Source organism: Peromyscus eremicus, chromosome 5, assembly GCF_949786415.1.
Source record: "Peromyscus eremicus chromosome 5, PerEre_H2_v1, whole genome shotgun sequence".
Classification (NCBI taxonomy): Eukaryota; Metazoa; Chordata; class Mammalia; order Rodentia; family Cricetidae; genus Peromyscus; species Peromyscus eremicus.
Window position 1 is genome coordinate 17,193,187 of NC_081420.1, and position 23,570 is coordinate 17,216,756.

General features: G+C 44.1%; 1 protein-coding gene across 4 annotated transcripts in view; it reads right to left on the reverse strand.

The window, feature by feature from the left end:
• Positions 1-23,570, reverse strand: part of Cap2 (cyclase associated actin cytoskeleton regulatory protein 2) — a 143,929-nt gene that overhangs the window by 100,617 nt on the left and 19,742 nt on the right. For all 4 annotated transcript variants that reach the window (XM_059263036.1, XM_059263033.1, XM_059263035.1 and 1 more), the window contains exons 2-3: positions 20,883-21,004; positions 16,183-16,283 (exon numbers count right to left, since the gene is read on the reverse strand). In XM_059263036.1, the coding sequence (XP_059119019.1) occupies positions 16,183-16,283; positions 20,883-21,003 (222 nt within the window). In that variant the 5' untranslated portion in view covers position 21,004. The remainder of the gene's footprint in view (positions 1-16,182; positions 16,284-20,882; positions 21,005-23,570) is intronic.

A 23,570-nucleotide genomic window follows, 5' to 3' on the forward strand; every position in this document is an offset into this window, starting at 1 on the left:
AGTGAACAGTTTTGACACTAAGGAACAGCTCTCATGTGTCTTTGTCTGTATGTATGCCTGGAATCTTCTCTGACAAATCTCAGCTGCATTTCTCATCTCAGCTAGGGTGACCTCAACATCCTGCCAACCCCACCTCAAACACATCGTATCCAACCCCCAAAGGGCAATTTAAACAAGTTTCTTGATACATGGAACAGATCAAAGAAAGGTAACACGATAAATGACTTCTTTGCAAAGAAGCATGATTTATACGAGTTGTTTTTCATTTTCCTGAGTATCTAGCAGAATTTGCAACATATTTTAAACATCCAACATCATGAATATTAATGTGCATTCAAATCATGCATTGTTTTCCTAGAACTTTTATTTTCCTAACGCCTAATTATCACCAAACAGCCTAGTGCACTTTGAGTCATGTGAGAGCGTGGGTCAGTACAACAACGTGTGGGAGGCAGGGAGAATGAGGCAAGTGAAGCAGGGAGTGCCTGACATTGGCTTATCATTCCCAGTGACAGGAATTGTCTTTGAGAAAACAAGTGCACAATTACAAATAATGTTTTTGAAGGAATACCCACTGTGATTTGGTCAAATGTCATGAAAGCCCAGGGACACAGTGAGACTGGCAAGGAGCTAAGGTATGTAGTTTAAGAGGGTCCCTGTCCCTTAGGTCATCTTAGGCTTGGTTCAACCTAGTTGGGGCCTTGCATTCTTATATACACATTAATGAGGCTATACACAATTGTGACTGTTCAAATCAACTGAGCACAACCATGAACAAAATATTATGCAGTCAACAAGTGATAATATAGACAGAACTCGATGTACTGACATGGAAAGAGGTTTCGAACATATGGCCTACATTAAATAAGTAGATTATGAAAATATATACAGAGAAGTCTGAAATTGCAGTAGAAACCAGTAAAGAAAGAGTTAAAATTAGTGTTTTTCAGGGCCTGGGAATAGCAAAAGAAAGGAACACCACTGTGTGTTTCAACCCATTTGCTCTTCTGACAGGCAGGAATATTGTTACCAGTTTGTGTTCTAAACAGAACCACGCTTCCAAATTGACTTCATTTTCAAACTCAATCGTTGTATAGTTTGGCCCATCTCCAAATTCTCTCACTTGTTTTCCTAACACTTAAAGAATTAAATACTTTATCAACATGTTTAAACCAATTCTTTTGACTTAGAGAACTAGCAATGGTTTCATGGTTGATGGCTCTTGGGTCCATAAAGGTCCATAAAGGACGCTTGCTTGACTGCTTTAGGGCCACAAAAGGAAGTCAGGGACAACAGATCACTCATTCTAGAATGCACTATGGCTCTAAGCATTATCCTTTCACTTTGTATTATTTAAACCACATTCTCTCTCTCTCTCTCTCTCTCTCTCTCTCTCTCTCTCTCTCTCTCTCTGTGTGTGTGTGTGTGTGTGTGCGCGCGCGCGTACGTGCATGTCCATATGTCTGTGCAGGTGCTCATGCATGTGACATGTGTGTCCTCGGGTGTCATTTCTCAGATTCTGTCCAGCTTGCATTTTGAGACAAGGTCTCTCCCTGTGACCCAGCACTCTGATTAGGCTAGGCTGGCTGGCCAGCAAGCCCCAGGGATCTGCCTGTCTCTACTTCCCCTAGGATTACTATCATTGTATTTGGCTTTTTACATGTGTGGTGGGGATCGATCTCATACTTGCAAAGTGAGCATTTTAACAACTGAGCCATCCCCCTAGAACTCCTTAGACCATATTCTCACCCAACATTTCATTTATGTCCCTAAGTAGAAAACAATTTGTAAAGGATTAAGCCTGTAATTGCTTATAGAGAAGGGAAGGGCCTTTATTATGACAGAATTACTTAGGAGAGAGCAGAGTGATATAGATGAGAAACCATGAACTTCAACTTCACACAGGCCTAGGCTACATGCTTGTTAGGGTTTTGCAGCAGACGAATACCTTTGCAGATCTAGGTGAAGGAATGCCACAAAGATCACAGCACACAACAGACCTCATGTAAGAGATTTATTGTGGGGAGCGAGAAAGGCCACCTCTGAGTGGGGACAAGGGAGTGTAGGTGATGGTGGTGACTTTATAAAGGTGACTCGTGGTGACAGTGGAAATGTGTTGCATTTGGTGGCTGGTGATGATGCGGCTGCTGGCACTGAGTGGCTGAAGGTGGGCTGGGGGAGCACCTGGTTCCTAACAATGGTCACTGCAGGTTACCCAACCTCCTCAGCCTCCTGGCTTCATCTCAACAGCCACCTACCTTAGGAGATCCTTCCTTCCAAGGATCAAGTTAAATAATGTTTGTTAACAGCAATGCAGTGTCCAGCAGGCCTCAACAAGGGCTAGATTCCTTGGCAATCACCTGTCCCACTAACCCAGTAAAGCAAATGTAAGATCGGGAGATAAAGTTGATGCATGGCGATGAAGTTGATCTCTAGTGGCTAGAAAATTTAGCTAGGCACCCAATATTGTTCATCACCAACCAGGTCCACCTAGCATCAACCCTCAGATCTTCCCATAAACACTTGACTGAAAAAGTCCCTGTGGGGCTAGAGAGATGGCTGCACCCACATGGCAGATCACAGCTATCTGTCACTTCAGTTCTAGGGGATCTGACACCTTCACACAGACATACATGCAGGCAAACACCAATGCATGTGAAATAAAAACAAATGTTTAAAAAGTTGAATAAGAGAAAAAAAAAGACTGATACTTTCAAAAAAATAAGATATGAAGAAAAAAGAAAAAGGAAGGAAGGAAGGAAGGAAGGAAGGAAGGAAGGAAGGAAGGAAGGAAGGAAGGAAGGAAGAGCGTCTTGCCATAAAGACGGGCTGCCCATTTGCACAGACACCCAGGCACAGGCAGTCTTATGTGCTGGGTGAGGGACGCTTTCTGGTGCTCCTTACTTTGGATTGCTGTTGGCGTTCTTAGTAAATTCCCTTTCAAGTGATACACTGCTCCCAAAAATCTATCTTTAGAACTCACTAGTCTTTCTTCCTCTTCCAATAGTAGTCCCGAATGCTTGCTATAAAATGTACAAAGACATGGACTTTTAGAAAGCAAACGATTTTGGTAATCCTACCTCCAAAAGATGGCCACAGTCAGCAGTCCAGGCACTACCCTTCTGGACTTCCTTTTTAATGAGGCAAATCTTTCTTCCTGCATGGACCTCCTCCTATCCACACTGCTTTTAATCCCATTCTGTCATCTGCAGAAAATCTCTTTCCATGTCCTTTTTGTCCCACATGTGAGTTCCACGATTAGCCTCACAATGGTTACCAGGCATCAAAGGCGGTAAGGCTGCACTCACACAGGGAAGGGAGAGCCGAGTTTGGTAGTGAAAGCCGCAAAGTGCCCAGGCTCCCATTCAGCTGAAAGCATGCCGCCTCTCCACAGAAACCCCCCTCTCTTCTCCTTTCTCTAATTAAATGCACAATCCCTTGGGTATCAGCATTCATAATAAATGACCGTTTTTCATTCAATGTTATTGTCATTTAACCAAAAGCATGGTGGGAAGGATTTTTTCCTAGCGTTTTTGTCAAACACAAGCACTGTCTGGAAAATTATGTTCTTCCTTTTAATTGCTGGTCACAGATATGTTTGTAAAAATTACAATATCAGAAAAAATACAATTTAAGTAAACCAGACAAAGTCTCAGCTTTTTTTTTTTTTTTTTTTTTTTTTTTTTTCAAATTACTAAATTTAGGACGCTTCAAACCACCTGGTGGGATGCTGTAAAGGTCTTCAGCATCTTCCAGGTTCTCAGCAATCAGGCTTGGGGCAGCACCCTCCGCACAGTGCATACAGGGTAGCCCTGCCCATGGCCTGGCACACCATCCATGGCTTCCATTAGGGCTTGGGGCAAATGACTCCCAAGTTGAATTTGGGCAGGAGGGAAGCATCTGGCTGAAAAGCACAGGATATCTGTGTTTGGATGTGTTGAGACAATCTACTGGGTTTTTCACTCCCTCCCAGATGTTTACCATTATAGAAACACATGCAGCTATGTTCTCATGAAAACCAGGGAGATTTGATTATTAGAAAAACACAGGGAAATCCAAGCTGAAAGTTTAATTTCTTAACCTACGCTTCCAGACTCTAGAGTTCCCTCTTGCCTGATAGCTATCCTTTTGAACACTGATGGTATGAGTGTGTGTGTGTGTGTGTGTGTGTGTGTGTGTGTGTGTGTGTGTGAGAGAGAGAGAGAGAGAGAGAGAGGGAGAGAGAGAGAGAGAGAGAGAGAGAGAGAGAATGAGAATCATGGCAAACCCAAGACCAAGGAAAGAAACCAAACAAAAATTGATTTTTTTTTCAAGACAGGGCTTCTCTGTGTAGCCCTGGATGTCCTGGAACTCTCTCTGTGGACCAGTCTGGCCTCAAACTCAGAGATCTGCTTGCCTCTGCCTCCTGAGTGCTGGGATAAAGGCGTGCCACCACTGTCTAGCAGTTGATTTCTTTTTTAACTCTGACCTTCAGTTGGAAATATCACAGAAATAACTTGTCTCCATTTGAGCTCAGACGGCTTTATTGGCAGTGATTACCATTCCCTGTATTGGTGAGTTTACTCCTTACTTAAGAATTCTAGTCTTGCTTTCTTAAGCTGCCTGAGAGCCAGGTTTTCAACTGCTCCCTCTCTGCAGCTACAAAACACAGATAAGAGTGAAAAGATCCGGGGAGCTAATAGGTTGTCAGAGCATGGATAAATTCAGTGTGTGTGTGTGTGTGTGTGTGTGTGTGTGTGTGTGTGTGTGTGTGTGTTAAACCTCTGCAGAGATACAAAAATCCAACTCTCCCTTTTTTTGAAATACTTCATTGCTAATTTATGGGCTTAAACATCTGGCCTTGGTCATTTTTTTTTTTTTTTGGACTATTAGTCTAGATTTGGCTTAATTCAAATAATCAGCTACAGCAAATCAACCCATCCGCTGATTCAATTACATATCAATAATTTGATTCATTCACTAGTCTTACTTTTCTGTTTAGCAAACTCTTATTAATCATTTATTGTGGTCCCTGTGCTAGCTCCTGAGAGGTCTGCAGGAAAACGGCTTGCTTCTCGAATCTTGCAATAGCTCCCAGCATTCAGCAAGTGGATCTAAAAAATCGCATCTAAACTAAAGCAGCTAAGAGTCAAATATTAGCCAAGAGGCGTGGCTCAAGCCTGTACGCCCAGCACTCGGGAGGCGGAGGCAAAAGATGTGTCATGAGTTTGAGGTCAGCAAGTGTTACAGAGTAAGGCCCTTCTTCAAAGAGTTTTATGAAAGGTCAGCACATTTATACATCAAACACACATGAGCAAGAAATTATTAGTTCATTGAATATCCTGTTCAATCACTAAGGTATTTATTTGATGTTTTAAAAAGGCTCAACTTATAACATGTTAAACACATTTATACATAAATATATATTTATGAATATGCATGTGAACTGTCATGTTTTCAAATGATCCCATCATTGTTAACCTACTATCTAAGTACAACTAGAAAGAGAAAACTATGGTCATGATCGGTGAGCAAAGTTTGCTGTTGCTGTGTGCACAGTAACAAATCTACAGACATGCTCTCTTAGAAGCAAAACAAAACAAAACAGGTATTAGCTGAGTTTGAGGTCAACCTGAGACACACGAGACCCGGTTTCAAAAACAGATAAACAACAACAACAAAAACCAGGAAACAAAATTAACAAAGAAGGTAAATGTTCCAATCACTAGCTTCAATGTAGGTAGAAAGAGAGAGGAGAGGGACACCCGGGGTGGGGGAAAGCAATGGAAGGGGCACTTCCTGTATGTCCCTGGTAGTGTGACTTCACTTCTGGTAGAAAGTAACTCAATGAGGGGGTAATTTTCAGGAGAAAATTCTAGGGAAAAATTTGCTAGTTACCCACAAGACTTTGTTTTATTTTAAAAATTCACTGTGCACATAAGGACATTTTCATGTACTATGTATCATATGTTGAACATACTCTCCCCATGCCTCCTTTCCTCCCCCACCCCCGTAACCCCCCTCCCATCAGTTCCCTTTGTTTCCCTAGACAGTTCTGCTTCTGCACACATGCGCACATGGTTTTATGTATCTCTATAAAATTAGGAACCTCAAATAAGAGAAAACATACATTCATCTTTTGAAACTGCCTTCATTTATCTATGTGACTATTTACAGTTGCGTTCATTCTCTCTGGAATAACTTTCATCTTCTTTATGGCTGCAATCAACCCCCATTTACATCTCCTGCACTTTCTTGTCTCTTCCATGCTGGTGGAGACCTAGGCTGCTTCCTTGACTCAGCCACTGCAAACAGTGTTGCTATAAACTTCTGAACTGTGCACACACTCTGTTCTTTTACAGAGTGATGCCGTTTATCCAAGATTCATTAGTCTGCTTTCTTTCTAGGTTCAGCTGAAGAGGTATCATGTGACACACACACACACACACACACACACACACACACGAAACGCCTGGGCGTGCTCTGAATTCATCCCTGTATATATGTTGGCTGCTTATTTTGCTTAAGCCAGTGAACCCAAAGAGGAATGGGAGAGCCAGTACCGTAGTTCCCCGATAGCATTCCTGATGGCATCCATCATATAAGGATTCAAAGCTGCAGAGACTTCAGAATCTGATCTGCACCCCTCACCCCAACCCCTGTCCCACTGTGAAACAAGCCTGTGGCCAGTTTGGAAGTGCGACCTGAATTTCCTCCACTAGTGTGACATTCCACTCACACGATCTCCAGCACTGTAGAGGACAGGACTCTTCCCTCAGATTCAGCAGTTGTGGTGAGGATTCGGCTTTGTCTGGCTTACTCAACCAAAGAATTCAATTGCCCCGAAACAATTCATCACTAAAAGAAGTCCTGCCTGCGGGGACTAATTTCATTGTGGAGGCTCTTCCTTTCCCAAATAACTCATTCGTACAGGCCAAAAGGGTTATGAATGGAGTGAAAGAAACAGGGATCACTACAGTCCCTGCGCATTATTATGTGACTTTTAAATTTGAAAATCTGAAAACTTAGTTAACATGTATAATAGAAAAAAACAATGTAATTGCTATTTTAAAGTTAATTTGAACATATTTCTCTCAAAAGCAACACAGTATGCCAGGAGGTGGGAGTTCACAACTTTAATCTCAGTATTCAAGGGGCAGAGGTATGAGGATCTCTAAGTTTGAGGCCAGCCTGGTCTACAGAGAGAGAGTTCCAGGACAGCCAGGGCTACACAGAGAAACCCTGTCTTGAAAAATATTTTAAAAACAATCAACTAACAAATAAACAAAAAGAAGTGATACAGTTCAAATCTGTAGGCTACACCTTAACTCAATGATAGAAAGTATCATTTTTTATTTGAACAGGAGATTTAATGTAAGATCCCTTCTTTATGTTTAAGGCTGCCAAGACTAATGACCTGGACTCGATCCCTGAACCTCACACGGTGCAAGGAAAAAACCCACTCCATAAGCTGTCCCTTGACCTCCTTATGCTTGCAATGGCATGCACCCACCCCATATAAATAAATAACTAAATGTTAAAAAGTGATTACCCTGGGCTGAGGAATAGTCCAGAGGTAGAGTGCTTGTCTGAGATCGTAAGTGTGAGATCGTAAGTGTGCATGCACAAATGCACGTACACACTCTCTTCACATACACACTGTTTGGACAAGCCATATGGCAAAGAAATCAAATAGCAACAACGGTTGGCGAGGAAGGGAGGAAGAAGTGAAGGAGAGAGTTTTATGTAGCAGGAAAGAGGCTGGTGGGAATGTAAACCAGTCTACTCCAGCTACCACAGAAATCAGTACGGAGGTCCCTCAGAAAAGTTGAAGGAGAACTCAGCTATCCCACTCCTGGGTATGTGATGTGAGCATCTCCAAAGCAACACACCACAGAGATACCTGCAGGCCGATGTTTATTTCAGGTTGAGTCACAAGAGCCAAGATGGACTGACCTAGGTGCTCATCAGCAGGTAAAAAGATAAAGAAAATGTGGCACTAGACACACAATAGGACTTCATTCAGCTATAAGGAAGGACGAAATTATGATGTTTGCAGGAAAGTGAACGTAACTGAGATCATATCAAGTAAAATAAGCCAAAACTGGGGAGACAAATATTGTGTGTTTTCTCTGATTTGTGGACCTTAGGTTTTCTATAAGACATAAAAATCATTTATATATGTCATGAAAGCAGGATTAAGGTGATGGAAGGGATTAACAGGAGGTGGGGAAAGGGGGTGTATGGGGTGGACAAGGTCAAAGTGCACTCTATATTTGAGTAAAATCTCTTATGAAATGCACTACTATGTACAACTAATACGTCATTAAAAAGATAAATCATTATCAGTATCTTATTACTTCCGTATTAAAGGTTCTGGAAAAGACAAACACATTAAAGACATTAAAAACTAGGGCTGAGAGATGACTCTGTGGCTTTACAAAGCCGACAGCCTGAGTTTGATTCCCTGGAGCCTCATGGTGGAAAGGGAAAAACTGTCCCACAAATTGTCTTCTCACTTCCACATGTGTGCTCTGAGACCTGGACATCCCCCAGAGGCTTCCTGCCGTTTCAGTGGGTGTCAGAGACCACAAGAGTAGGTGGGTGATGAGGAAGAGGAAACGCTCAAGGATGCTCATGTTATCACAGCCCATGGCTCCACAAGAACTCCAGTGGGGACAAAGCCTTAATCCCTTTGCCAGGACTCTGTCCCCTCTGTCCAAACATCTCTGCCCGGAACACACCTCCCAACACGGAAGAATTAAATTTCCTTTCTAAGAACTTTTAGGAGACACATTCAGACCACAGCAGAGTGGAAATGAGATGGGCAAGGAAAGTGGGGTACGCTTTAACATATAGCTTTTCCTTAAATTATATTAATGAATTTATTTATTAGTCATTTATTTAGTGTGTTGGTATTCATGTACCACTTTGCACATGGGAAACTCAGTGGACCTTTGAGAGTCCTTTTTTCCCCACCATGTGGGTCCTGGGGATTGAACTCAGGTCATTAGCCTTGTCGGTGAACGCTTTTGCCCACTGACTCATCTCACTGGCCCACACATAAGCTTTTCCTGACTGAATAATAAATACATTATTTACTCAAAAAGTTAAACTCAATTACTAAAAACGAAAGAAGAAAAGCATTCAGGGATAGTCCCCTCCTATAAACAACACTCATTAAATCAATTGCCTCCAAAGAGAGGAGGGGGAGGGAGGGAGGAAGGGAAGGGGGAGAGATTAGTTGAAGAGGAGGGAGTCAGCAGGAGTGGGAAGAAGACAAGAGAAGATGTGGGATGAATGTGGTTAAGAGACACTATATGTGCGTGTGGAAAATGTCAAAATGTAACATACGTGTAGACCAGAAAGCTAACACCGCGGGTCTTTTCTTAACCTCGGCCACTGATAGGCCCTGATTCGTTACTCCAGCAGGATATTTGGTGTCAGCTAATCCCTGTCCGACAGACAAGGCAATCCTGGTGGTTGGTGGTGCCTGCCGGCCCTTCATAGATGTTTTTGTTCTGAGTCCAGTTTCTTATTGGTCCCCCCCCCCCAACTCTAGGTATGATCTGAAACTGGAATGCTCAACAAGAGCAGGGTGGAATTTGTCTAAAAACTTCTCTAAGTGAAAAATTCGCCAACTGTAGTTGTTACTTTTGTCCCCACTGTGCCGGAAATTTTGACAGGAACAACTTCAGGAGGGAAAGAATGGTTGGCTCCATCTCATAGTTTGAGGAGATGCAGTCCATCAGGGCGGGGAGACATGGTGGTGAGTGTGTGAGGCGGCTGGTCACATTGTGTCTATAGCCAGGAGATGCAGGAAGATTAAGACGAGGGCTCAGCAAACCTCTTAAAAATTAGTCTAGAACATCAGCCTCTGGGACAGTGCTCTTACATTGCGGGGGGGGGGCTTCACTTCCTAGGCAAACTTTTCTGCAAACTCCCTCAGAGATATGCCACGTATGTGTCCTTATGGTGATTTTAAATCCAGTCAGTGTCAACGCAGAATTAAAAAATCTCCATGCTCTTGGAGGGAAATGTTAATAGGCTAGTGTGACAGAGAGGATGTGTGAAGACCTCCAGGGTCATTATTGCTCTGAGGTGATGCATGAAAGCCATGAGGTAAGAGACCCCTGCCCCTCCCCAGCCCCGCGCCTGCCTTGTGTTCCGCCACCTTGTTTCTTATGAGGAGAAAGGTCGTGGGAGCCACAGCTGCCCAAAGAGTCAAAGCAGGCATCAGCTAAAGTGACAGAGGGGACTCTGGGATCAGATTCCCAGCTGTGCCGCCAAGTCTCCGCTGTCCTTTAATCCACCCCCATGCTACTTATTTTCTCTAGGGTATAGATTAATGTCTGTAGAACATGGATAGAGAGGTGGAAGGAGAGAAGGAAGGGAGAGGGAGAGAAAGAAAGATAGAAAGGGGGGAGGCAGGAGGAAAAAGGGAAGGAGGGAGGGAGAAAGAAAAGAAAATCAGAGAACAAGGGAGAAAGGAGGGATGGACGAGGGGAGGGTAAAGGAAAAATAACAGAGAAAAGGGATGGAGGGAGGAGGGAGGAGGGGAGAGAGGGAGACAGGGAAAGAGAACTAGAACAGAGAGGGAGGGATAGAAGAAGATATAATTGGGATGCTACCCGATTGTTTTCTTGTCTGGATCCATAGCATGTAGGAGCCCCGGAGTTAGAATTCCTGATGAGATCAGGTTTTGATATCTGCCATTGGGAGAAGCTGGCTTGTGATTGCTGAAACACCGTGTGTAGTAACCTTACTAAAGGCAAGTGTTTAACTTAATTATAGCAACACACAGGAAACAGAAGTTAACTGGAAGACAGCGTGGCTGAAGAAGAGGACGCAGGAGGCCTCTGCCCCCTTGGACTCTCCCTGCTAGGCAGCACGGCATGAGAGGAAGCAACCATTCCATAGATGAACTCAGCAGACAGCTAGGACTCTCAGCATGTGGTGTGGTGATGAGCGGCATCAACAGCGAGGCTTTGTGGGTGTGAACCTGTAACCCAGCACTCAGAGGGGAGGTGGAGGTTGGAGGGACAGGAGTTCAAAGCCAGGCTCAGTTACATAGCAAATTTGAGGCCAACCTGCACTACATGACACTCTTGTCGAAAAAACACCACCCCAACAACTATCAATGGAGTCTGTCTAGTTATTGTCTAAAAATGCTTATCCTATAAGGTCAGGGAAGACAAAGACAGAGCATGGCTCAGACTGTGTCTACATCATACATGCGCATTATGCTTAGTTTAATTTCACTGTCTTTTTGTTTAAATTGTGATTCTCTTATTTTATGGAACAGTTAATACGAGATTTTTTTCTTTTAAATCCATTTTAATCAAGAAAAGGAAATAAATATTCCACACCCAAGAAATGTTCAGGAAGGACTCAAAATTTCCAGCTGTCATTGGAAGCTGCTTTGCGACCATCAAGTCACTCAGCAATAGGCTCATGATTAGTTCTATACATTGGAAATCACAATAGCACTGATTTGGGGGCTTGTTGAGTAGTTCAAGCTGTCATGTAGTCCAAGCTGGCCTCAACCCTGTCCCTCCACCACCAGTGCAGAGCCTCCTGCCTTCACCTAGAAGTGTTGGGGACTGATTGTAGGCATGTGGGACCACCTGAGGTTTATATGGTGTGTGTGTGTGTGTGTGTGTGTGTGTGTGTGTGTGTGTAGGGGGTCTTCATGCATGCTAGAAAAGCATTTTTACCAACTCTACCAACTGAGTTACATCTCTAGCTCTACAAAAGTTTCATTAAGAAACACAACACAACCCATTAAGTCACACCAGTTCATTGCTAGTGGGCCATGACTTCCAAGACCTTGTTGATGATATATGGACTCCGTTTGTAGAGGACCAATTCCTTTCATGGCCACAGCCGTATTTACCCTAAAGATCTATTATAAAATTATGCATTGTTTATTCTTCTAACGGAGGCACAAGCTGCGTCATTGTTCTCCAGTTGGAGAGTAATTTAAATAAGCCCCCTGGTTTATGTTGCACACAAGGAGGCTTAGCCAGAGCTAATCTTTTCTAAACCTGTTATGTTCTTGGGTTCAGCAGAACATCCTAATTGTCACCATTAACTCCCCCCCTTTTGTGGTCTGTTCTGTCAATAGACTATTGAGTGTTGGGTAAATTAAAGCTGGACTAGCAGCCAGCACATGGAGACAGACGTTAAATCATGGCCTGGTGGCCTGGACTCATTATTAGCATCTGTGAAAGAGCTGCTAAGCCGGGGACAGGACTGAACACGATGCATGTTGGTATCCTTCTCAGATTTCCATACTGTACAATCAGGTATGTGGGGGTTCCCTTTTCTAGGCAACAGGTGTGTTCTTGGAACAGAGCTCAAACCCCCACTTTTGGCTTGCAGGAGAGGTGGCAGCTGCAGGCTTAACTCCAATGACACAGGGCTCTGGGAGGGTGCAGACCTCAACTGCTTGTTAAAGCAGCAGGCAGATGGGCTCTGGCTGCCTGCACTTCTCTGTGTGCCACAGTGCCAGGGTCTCAGTTTTCAGATGGCGAGTGTCTCTCTCTCCTGTTGCTCTCTGCCTCTCCTTCCCGTATATTTTCTCTTCTTCTTCTCCTCCTTTCTTTTTCGCTCCCTTGTGTTCTCCTTTCCTCCTTTTCTTCTGGGCGTTCCTCTCCTCTCCATCCCTCCCCTATTCCCTCCCCTTCCTTCCCTTTCGGTCTTCTCTTCTATTAAAAAATAAACCCAACGTGTGTAAAACATTCCATATTCATTATCGAGAACATATTTTCATTAGAGTCACACTGTTTACAAGCTGACGAGTGGGGAGAAAGAACCCTTCATTTAAGTCCAATTACACTTACACCTCACTTTATTCTCAAAGGAATCCAAAGGGACTGTTTACTATGCAATTGGAAGGTTCACTCTGCAAAATTCACATTTTGGAAAGATGGAAACTCAAGTACTTATTTCTAAGCCTCACTGTTTTCTGGATAAAGCTTCTACCTAGGGTTTGTGAGATATTATTAGCCAGAGATCAGATGTACTGTCCTACCCCAGAAACATAACATCAACAACAACTGAAGGTCACAAGTCAGGAATCACCATGACAGCATCACTCGGGAACTTCTTCATACTGGGGTAGTACTCCTTTGTGTAGTTAGCTTTCGGTTAGATTGTGCCAGCAAGTATGAGAGGGTATCTGTGGCAGACAGATACACTGTGATGTGATGTCACCAGATCTCTCTGCAAGACCAGTGCGGGTGTGGAACAGGCTATCAGCAGAGGATGAGCAAAGACAGAATCCTTTTCAGTTATTTTTCCTAACCTCAAACAACTTCATTCAAGCGTCAGATTTTCTATAAACCTACGCTGAAAGTGTCTTTGCCAAGATCGTCCTGATGGAGAGGCATCTAGAGGGGGAAAGAGTTGGCATTCTCTCCTCTGAGACAGAGCCCTGAAAAGCAGCCTGATGCTTCCCTTATCCTTAAGTTTTTAACTGGTCTGACTTGTGTTTTCGCTAAATGAATGTAAATAATGACTAAGTGTTGGGGAATAAGACTGACTGTCTGTCGCTAGCAGACCAGACATGCATCCTTAACAGTCTCTTCCAATAGGGAATTCCCAGATTCTATGATTTTTCCTTTCTCCCAAGCTGTACTTGAAAAAAAAAAAGGCATGAGAAGATAAGACATAAGAAAATTTGCATTTGTGTGTGTGTGTGTGTGTGTGTGTGTCTGTCTGTCTGTCTGTCTGTCTGTCATAAATCTAGAAAGGGGATCATGGGGGTGGAAGAGATAATAAGAACACGAAGAGAGAGCAATGGAATACTGTGACATGAAAACAGAAGGTAGGGACAGTCTGAGGAAGAGAACCAGAGGGACAGGGGTCATGGAGGAGGACAGCAGGGAAGGGGGACAAACTGGAACACAGTATAATGATGCACAGGTATGAAAATGTCACAAGGAAACATGTTCCTTTGTATGGTAACTTAAAAACACAGTAAGAAAAGGGCTGGAGAGATACCCCAGCTAGGAAAGGGCTGGCTTCACCAACGCCATGTTTGATCCCTGGCACCCATGTAAAAAGCTGCCATGTGCACAGTCATAATCCCAGTGCTAGGGAGGAGGAGACAGAATGATCTCTCGGGCTTACCTGCTGGCCTGCCAGCCTAATCCACTCAGTAAGTACCAGGCCCCAGTGAGGCACCATTTCAAAACCAAGGTGGATTTCACCCAAGGAAAGTCACCTGGGGTTGACCTCTGGCCCCACATACATGCACACACACCTGCATGTGCAGTCACACACTCATGAACATGCACTCACGTGATAAAATGGTGAAAGCACATTGTCATCTTAACCATTTTGGTTGTGAGCCTAGCCTTTAATGGCTGAGTCATCCCTCCAGCTCCAGCTTAGCCATTTTTAACTATATGGTTCAGTGTCGTTACATTTGAGCTGTGAGATTTCTAGGTTTTTTTTTTTTTAATCATAGAACTGAAAGGTCACACCCATTAGACAACTCATTGCCTCCCATGCCTGCCTCTGGTGATCTCTGTGGTGATACATTGTGTACCCTAATGAACTTTGCCTGAAGATCAGAGAACCGAACAAGCCACTAGATTAAATCCAGAGGCCAGGCAGTGGTGGCACACACCTTTAATCCTAGCACTCAGGAGGCAGAGATCCACCTGGATCTCTGTGAGTTCAAAGCCACCCTGGACTACATGGGATTGACTCAGTCTAAGAGAGAAACAGAGCCAGGCGATGGTGGCATACACTTTTAATCCCAATACTTGGGAATCACATGTCTTTAATCCCAGCACTTGAGATCTCCTGCCTTTGCTTGGGAAGCACACACGGCTTTAATCCCAGGAAGTGATGGCCAGACAGAGAAAGGTATATAAGGCGTGAGGAGACAGGAACTAGAGGCTTTTTCAGGCTGAGGAGTTGGTGAGGTAAGAGGTGGTGGCTGTGGCTTGTTCCTTTGTCTCTTTGATCTTCAGGCAAAGCTTATTAGGGTACACAATATATCATCACAGATCTCCATCCCATTCTCTGTCTCTATCAGTTTTGCCTCTTTGGATATCTCATATAGATGGACTCACCCAAGGGACTCCTTTCTGTGTCTGGTTTATTTCCCTTAGCACAACATCCTCAAAGTTCACCCGTCTTTTAGCACCTAACAGGATTTTCTCTTCTAGAAGCTGAATAATATTCCACTGGACCTAGACAACCCACTTCCTTGATGCATCCATCTGTCCATAGACACTTCAGCTGCTTCCACCTCTTGGTTGTGACTCATGCTGTTCTGAACTTGGGTGTACAAACACCGCTGTGAAAGTCTGTTTACATTGCTTTGGGGTATGAGCTCAAACAAGAGATCATATGTTTACTCCACTGCCAAACCATTTTCTCTAATGGGTGCACCATTTTCCATTCCTACCAACAGAACCGGGGGTTCCTATTTCACCACACCCATGCCAACACTTTCTATTTTCTGATGGCAGAAACACCCTAACAGGTGTTACTAATAGCCTCAGTCTGACCCTGATGAGGAAGAGTATCTGAGTCAATCCTGCTGGAGGAGCTTTTTTTAAAGTGGAAGGAATCCACTCTAATCCCTCTGTTTGGTGCCCTTTGTAGCTTCCTGTCACACCAAGCATACAAGAAAGTCCTTTACTGTGACTAACCAGTCCTATCTGGCTCTGGTTCCAGGCTACCTCTCTCCCCAATTCACCTCCCCAGCAGCCTTTTGCTCTCCTGAGAACAGCTTGTCCCAGCATCTTCTGGGCTTTTCCTCTAACTCTCTCCTCTGTCTGGACCACTCTGCTCCATAACTACCCCTACTACTCCCTCTAAGATCTCTCTTCAAGCGTCACCTCCTGAGATACATCCCCTATACCAACAACTTCGATTCCAGAATTTTCCACATCATTGTCTACTTCCTTATTTTTTGATCAAACCTACAACACCTCAGTTGGTTATATAGTTATGTGAGCCTTTTATTTCCCAAAGGTAGTAAGTTCTGTGGTGGGGGTGGGGCTGGACTCTCCTGTCTCACTCATTGAGAACTCCCGGCTTCTAGAACAGTACCCATGTGATGCCTGACTCAGTAGACATTTGCAGGGCAGACACAGAAATGACTAAATAAGTGAAAGGAGAAACAAAGGAGACACCATGATGCCACTGGGGTTGTCTGAGGGGCAAGGAAGTACTCACATGAGTCTCGACGTCCCCAGCAAGGACTCTGCTGTTCTTTAAGAACTCGGCCACCATACTGATCACCAGCTTGTCAAAGGCTTCCACAGACGGTGCCACGCCTGTCGAAGAGAATGGCTTGGTCACTCCCTGGTGGTTTTGTGGAAAGCAGGGACTGGCTTGCCACAGGTCACTGTTACACCACTTATTCAGTCAGGCGTTCTTCCATGCACTTGAGTATTTACTCAGGAAAATCCTCTTTGCCCTCCCTGGTCCCTCCTTTCTCAGTAAAGACTTTCCTCGACATCATTCATTTGGTTCTCTCCTGGGACCATTACCGTGATTATCAGCTCATCTGGATTTAGAACCACCAAATGGACACACCTCTGTGTATGTCTGTGGGGAGCTTCCAGAGATGTTTAACTGAATAGGAAAGATGTCCCTAAATGTGGGTGGCATGGCTGCTGCCCTGGACTGAATGGAAAGGAGGAAGTCAGCTGAGTACCAGAGGTCATCTCTCTGCTTCCAGACTGTGGCTGCCACGTGACCACTGCCTCCTGTTCCTGTCACTAGGACCCCTTGCTTGACGGACTGTGCCCCAAACTATGAGGCCGAACAAGCCCTTCCCCTCCCTGAATTGGGTTTTTATCAGGCATTTTGTTACATCAATGAGGAAAGTAGTGTATCCCCAAGCCCAGTGAGATAAGCAGGGACATCACCACGGTACATATAAGGGAACGGAAGTGCAGACAGAGCAAGCGACTGGTCGGAATTACAGACCGCACAAAGGCAGACGCCCAAACTGAACTGACCCAGGTTCCTTGAAGTCTCCGCCTCTTCCTCCATAGCTCTCCCAGACACCATCCCAACCTATGGCGTTACCCAGAGTCCCCAGGAATTCGGAGGACAGTGAACTCTGGGAAAGAGGGGGAGCAGGGCTAAACCCACTAATCTGCTTCCTCCTTTACTTCCCAGGGGCAGAGCGCATGGGCAGAAGGAGTAGGCGCATCATTATGGATCGATCTGTACAGAGCATGATTAGCCGAAGGGGCAGCAGGCCAACCAGCGTGCTCCGTTCCCTCCTCTGCTTTTTAACTAACTGAAAAAAAAGAAACAAAAAACCTAAAACCCTCACTTTGCTCCCTTAATTTTGAGGAATTTATCCTTGCAGTTTATTAAAAACCAAACCAAAGCCCCTTTCTTTTCTCAAATAAGTCATCCCTGCACACAAAATGAAGAGAGGACTTCCTTTCCTTTTTATCCCGATTGTCCATTTCCACAGCCCCAAGGAGGGGTTGGAGTGGGGGTGGAGGTGGGGTGGGACAGTGACTGTCAGCTCCCCACACTTCAGGCCACACAACTCGGCAGCCCGTTGAAGGGGTGTTACTCTGTAACTCAGTTTGTCCCTTGAGGGAGATGTGAGAGGTCTCTGTTGCGCATTTAAAGGTGAAGAAAATTTCAGAAACGTGATGGATGCTGCTGCCTAGCAAAAGGTAAAAGGATGAAAGAGAATATTTTTCCAGTTCCCTTTCATCTCTGGACTCTGTTCACACCTCCTCCGGGCAGCCTTTAATGATCCAGGCTTCTCCTGGACTGTATCCTTTGAGCCTCTCTTAATCAAAGCCTCTTCCACTCTGAATGGTTATGTAGGCAGAGCAGAGATGCTGGAGGATTAGAACTGTGTATAATTCATCTGAGGTTTCCTGCACCCAGGACCATGCTCCACTCACGGGCAGGAATGCCAAAGTATGTCTCCAGCTGTGAAGCTGAGCCTGCCCAATTGTCAGGAAAACAGAACAGAAAAACAACAACAACAACAACAACAACAAAAAAAAACAACCAAACCCCAAACTTAAAGTAGAGAGGTTCTTGATGTTTGGATGGTATGTGCTTGTAGCTGCCTGTGTTCTTTCTCAAAGCTTCCTTTCAAGTGCAAATGAAATAGCTTTCTTTAATATAGTACACAATACAGTCACACAGGATATAGGATAATAATACAGTGTCTGTATTTAGGGGGAAACCCAGTTAATCAATTAGTAAATATCTCACACCGTCCTCCCGCTTCAGTCTCCCAGATCCTGGGATTCCAGGTGTGTACTGCCACAGCTGGCTAAGACGCTGCTTCAGGGTTTAGGGTCACCAAAGCTGACTAAGAAGAGGAAATGACATTACTTCAGATTAAATAAAATGTTTTAAGAATGGGCACCATTCAGATGCCTCCCTAATTATCCTATTTGCTAATTATCCCACTTCAAGTAAAATAAATTGCCAGCTAATTATTCCAGGAGACCTTTGTTTCAATAACTGATTGGAAACAACTTGTTGTATTAGAATCTATTTGTTTAAATGTCAAATAATTTAATTTTATGCTCTCCAATTTTATTTAGCTGACTAACTTTCTCAGGACATTTCTTTCTCTTTTGCCTGTATATGTGCATGTGGTGTGTGTGCATATACGTGTACAGGCTTGCACACGTGTGGGTAGACACGCATGTGCTTTTGCATTTAGAGGTATGAGGCTGATGTGTCTTCCTCAGTCGCTGTCCACCTTATGTGTTGAGGCAGGATCTATTGCTGAACTCAGAACTCAGAGATTCCCTGGACTCCCTGTCTCTGCGTCCAGTGCTGGGATCATAGGCCCAGCTTTGAAATGGGTTCTGGGGATCTGAACCCTCTTTACCCACTGAGCCATATTCCCAGACCCTCCCCCCTTTTAAATAAAGGAAATACATAGTTTTGTCTGCTACCTTTTTGAATGTGTGAGGTTCAAAGTTTGGGCTTTTCCTCTTGATTTAGATACTCATTATCTTCTGGATTTTAACTTTATTTTGTGCACTTACAGGTTTTTTTGTCTAAGGACAGAGACCTTAAGGAAATGTCTGCAGTCACTTACCGTCAAGGACATAATGAAACGAAGTTGCTGGAGACAATGGAAAGAAATTGCTGTAGAAATGAGGCTTGTGAGGCCCAGACACCAACCGAAAAGAGCTTAAGATGAAACCATGGGCACATCTTAGATGGGTGTAGGGGGGCTCTGACCCACCCCAGGCTCTCTTTAAGCAGACTCTCCTTTTCAGTCTGTTTAGGTCACTTTTGTTTTTAGCATGTTCGGGGGAAGGACACAAGCAGTACATCTGAGTTCACACAGTGTTTTCTGTTCTGTGGCATGTGGCAAGAGATACAGGTCCCCAAACACCCAGCATTCTAGGAGCAGCAAAGCAGATCTTTCCTGGGGGAAGAGTGACTGAAACCTCCTCTTGCCCAAGGCTTTTCTCAGCTCTCCAAAGCCTGGCAGCATTTAAAACGGGTCAGAGGAGCTGTGTGTGTGCACACAGGTCAAGAATAGAACTGCAGATTCAATACAGATCACCCATTAAAATTTAATTTCAGAGGAGGAATGAGGAGATTTTGAAGACAATTATGTACTACGCAGTATTTGAGAAACATTGATACAAAAAAAAGTTTCTCCATTTGAAATTCAAATTTAATGGGTATCCTCCATTTTTATTTTTTAGACTGCAATCTTACAGGAAAAGAAAGTGGAAAAATTATTGTAGATAACTTAAAGTTTGTATGGATTATCTGCTATTTATTGCTGGTTTTTGTCTGTGTTTTCTTTTATTTTATTTCTTTCTTTTCTTTTTTTCAGAGTGTCATGTAGCCCAGGCTGGCCTCAAATTAGATATGTAGCTAAGGCTGGCCTTGAACTCCCTCCTCCGGTGTCCACCTTCTGAGCATTAGGATTAAGGTGTGCACTAGCACACTTGGCTTAAAGAAAATTCTTAACTTTCTATTTTTGACCCTACAGTGTTTGAAAATCTTTTAAGAAATGTATGTATGTATGTATGTGCACATAATGTGTGGGGGGACACCTGTACAACAGTACATCTATGGCAATCAGGACTACTTCGTAAAGTCAGTTCTTGTATGTGGGTCCTGAGGATCAAACTGGGGTCGCCAGGTTTGTGTGGCAAGCACCTTCATCCAGTCAGTCGTCTCTCCAACCCCAATGCTCCTTTAAAGAAAGCACTCTTGGGGGTCTAGCCTTGGCACTTGTTCCCACCTCAAGAGGCCTGTTACTTAGGGATGGTTAGAGGTCAGATAATAAGCTGTGGTCATGGACTTGCTCCATCTTTGGCTTAACCTGGGTGTGAAAACCCACAGCACCTTAATCCCTCCCAATCTGCATTCTAACAGAGCATGCTCATTCTAGCTTTGATAATCACTTCAATGATACAGTTACACATTAAAACACAAGAATAATGCCCCTTTGGTTATGGATTACATTCTTCAGAGGCACAGATCTTTTTTTTCTTTATTTTATTTTACAATACAATTCAATTCTACATATCAGCCATGGATTCCCTTGTTCTCCCCCCTCCAGGCCCCCTTCCCTTCCCCCCAGCCCACCCCCCATTCCCACCTCCTCCAGGGCAAAGAGAGGCACAGATCTTGATCATTTTTGTGGACTATGGGTTGAAACTTCTAAAGTTTGCTTTTTAAGCTGGTGCATAAAACTTGCATGTATCTGTGGGAGAAGGGAATGCATCCCTTCACTTTCTTTCCCAGGGACTGCCTGCCTCTGGTTAAGGTTATGATCACTCCCAAAGGAAGGAGGCGGGATCTGAAGGAAGCGGGAGACAGGTATTGGAAACTGAATGTTGAAGGCAGGATTAAGGGACCCACACAAAACCAGTAATAACATCAGGATATGGCCCTACCTCCATTGACACCATTAACTTCTCCGCAGTCTCCAGGAGGCCCACGTGAAGCTGCAGACAGCTGCTCCAGCCGGCTGACCGCGCATTCCAGCCTCTCCATCAGTGCCAGCATGTCCGCCATTCTAGAAGGACATGGGCAGAGAGACTGTGTGAGCGTTACTGAGGACCAGCAAACGGATGTCATCCCACTGAACAGTGAGAGAAGATAAACACCACTCAGAATGGCTTTTATTATCTCCCTGTCGTGAAAATATGTGAAACTGAAAAAAAGAGCTTACACAAAACAAAAATTATATTAGGCTCATTTTCTACTCAGTTCAACGATATTTATTTTTACTTCTTTATTTGCAAGGATCTCTCTGTGTAGCTCTAGCTGTCCTGGAACTTGCAATGTAGACCAGGCAAACCTTGAACTCAGAGAAATACACTTGCCTCTCCTCCCCCAGTGCTGGGATTAAAGGTGTATACTACCATGCCTGGATTTTTTTTTTTTTTTTTACTTTTTTTTCTTCTCGAGACAGGGTTTCTTTGTGTAGCTTTGCACCTTTCCTGGAACTCACTTGGTAGCCCAGGCTGGCCTCGAACTCACAGAGATCCGCCTGCCTCTGCCTCCCGAGTGCTGGGATTAAAGGCGTGCGCCACCACCGCCCGGCTGGATTTTTTTTTTAACATAGTATAAAACTTAAGCCACAAATATCACCTAGATTGTCACTATTTCCAGCTGTCTGCCTACATGCTTCCAGTGTTGTTTCCTGGCACCATTTTTGTACAGCGCTTACCTAAAAGCCACAAACACATAACCCCAAATTAATATCACAAATGCTTACTAGCCCAAGTGGTGGGAACACATTTTAACTAGTCCCAGTAATTCTATTTAAGTGTGATTATCCAGGCAACTCTAAATCCACTGATAATCCTTGTTCACCTAATTGTATGAAATGTAGGTTTATAGAACTGTGTATTGTTTAGCAAGCTAGGAGATACCATTACTTCTGGGTATTAATTATTATCAGTTTGTTTCAGTTTTTCTGTTATGAAATTATCTTAAGTTATACTGATTCTGAATTGTGGATGTTTTAGTTTAAAAGATTAAAGGTGGTTATTTTCCTTGTGGTGGCTACAGATTATTTTTAGGCACAAGTTAGTATTCAGTGGGCTAGTTTTTGGAGACTGGATCTTAAGTTAGTCACTATTCTGCCTGGAATAGAGATGGAACCTGACTGAGGCGTTGAGGATGAGAGTGGGATTGTGCATTCACCCTTCTCTGTTTCCAAACACATATTTAACTGAGTCCATGGGTAACATCACTAGTCCTGGACTCTCCATGAACAATCCTCTGACCATCGGAATCCAGTTAGTGGTGTCTATGAGCGATATCTCTAGACACTTACGACAGCCTTTGGTAAAAATCAGTCTGCTGCTCCACAGAGAATAAAACATGCTTGCTTTAGCCAAGAGCCTATGGTTCCTTCCACTCTTAGGAACTTTCCAACTTTCCATTCTGAGCAAAGGAGAGGCAGCATGCTTCCCAATCACCTCGAGCACGGGTGAGCTGTGTCACCCTGCGATGCGTGAATATTTCAGACTTCCCCTGGAAGCCAGGAGAGTGTGTGTCCCTGCATTTTTAGCTTAAATATGACAGTCACAGGTCACCACAGTTCCCCAAAGCAAGGCTAACTCTAACCATGTGCCCAGCTCTGTACGTCAGCATCCAAATAGCAGTAGTCAGAGATGGAGGCAGAACTCATGGTCTATTTTGGAAACCCATCGCTCTGGAAGCTGCCAGCAGCAGCTCTTTCAAAATATGGAGCAGTACTCGCTGCACAGCTGAATCCAGCATCTAATCCCAAGGGGCTGCAAAATTAGAAATTTCTCAGCTATTCTTTCCCTTTTCACGTCAGAGCTTCTGATGTTGTTGCAACTGAAGAGGGAAAAGGAAGGAGAGGTTTAAGCGAATCCTTTACATAATCTTGCCGGGGAACTGGGTATCTCGTAGGTGGGCAAAGGCCATTTGAGGAATGATGAAAGCCCCTCAAATCTTTTAATAGTTGCCCATCTGTTCAGCTATCTCAACTCCCTGTTAGTCTAACTCGCCGAACATTATCCACCATGGACCTAGTCTCCGATAGCAGGGAAATGCATCTGCTTTGCTCGCCAGCTACCCAGACCACCTCTGGCTCTCCCCCACCAGGGCAAGCTGTTTCGGGACAGCCTGTTACATTCACACTTGGGACTGCCTTCCCAGCCTGTGCCTTAATCAGACACTAACTGGCTCCAGACTCAAGCTATCTAACAGTGAGTGTCCCACATGTTGAAAGACAACAGGACTCAGCATATCAACTGCAGGGCGAGGCAGATTGCTGTGGAATGTGCTCTAAAAGCCACTCAGATGCCACTTCATGTAAAATCACCAAGTCATGTCACAGCCTCTCATGAGATCGAAACAGTTCATGTGAGGAGGCTGGAAAGATACCTCTAAGCTTAAAATTTTTGGAGCAGTCTGTTAGACACTTAACAACAGACTGAAGAAAGGCTCCAGCAGGATCCACATTAGCATGCCCAGGGTGGTTGATGGAGTCTGAGGGGACCGTTCCTCCCACCCAAACGTTCTCACTCTTTCTACATTTGACCCCAGCTGCTGTCCAGACCATCAAGAATAAGCAAAAAACACAGCTATAGATTCTCCAC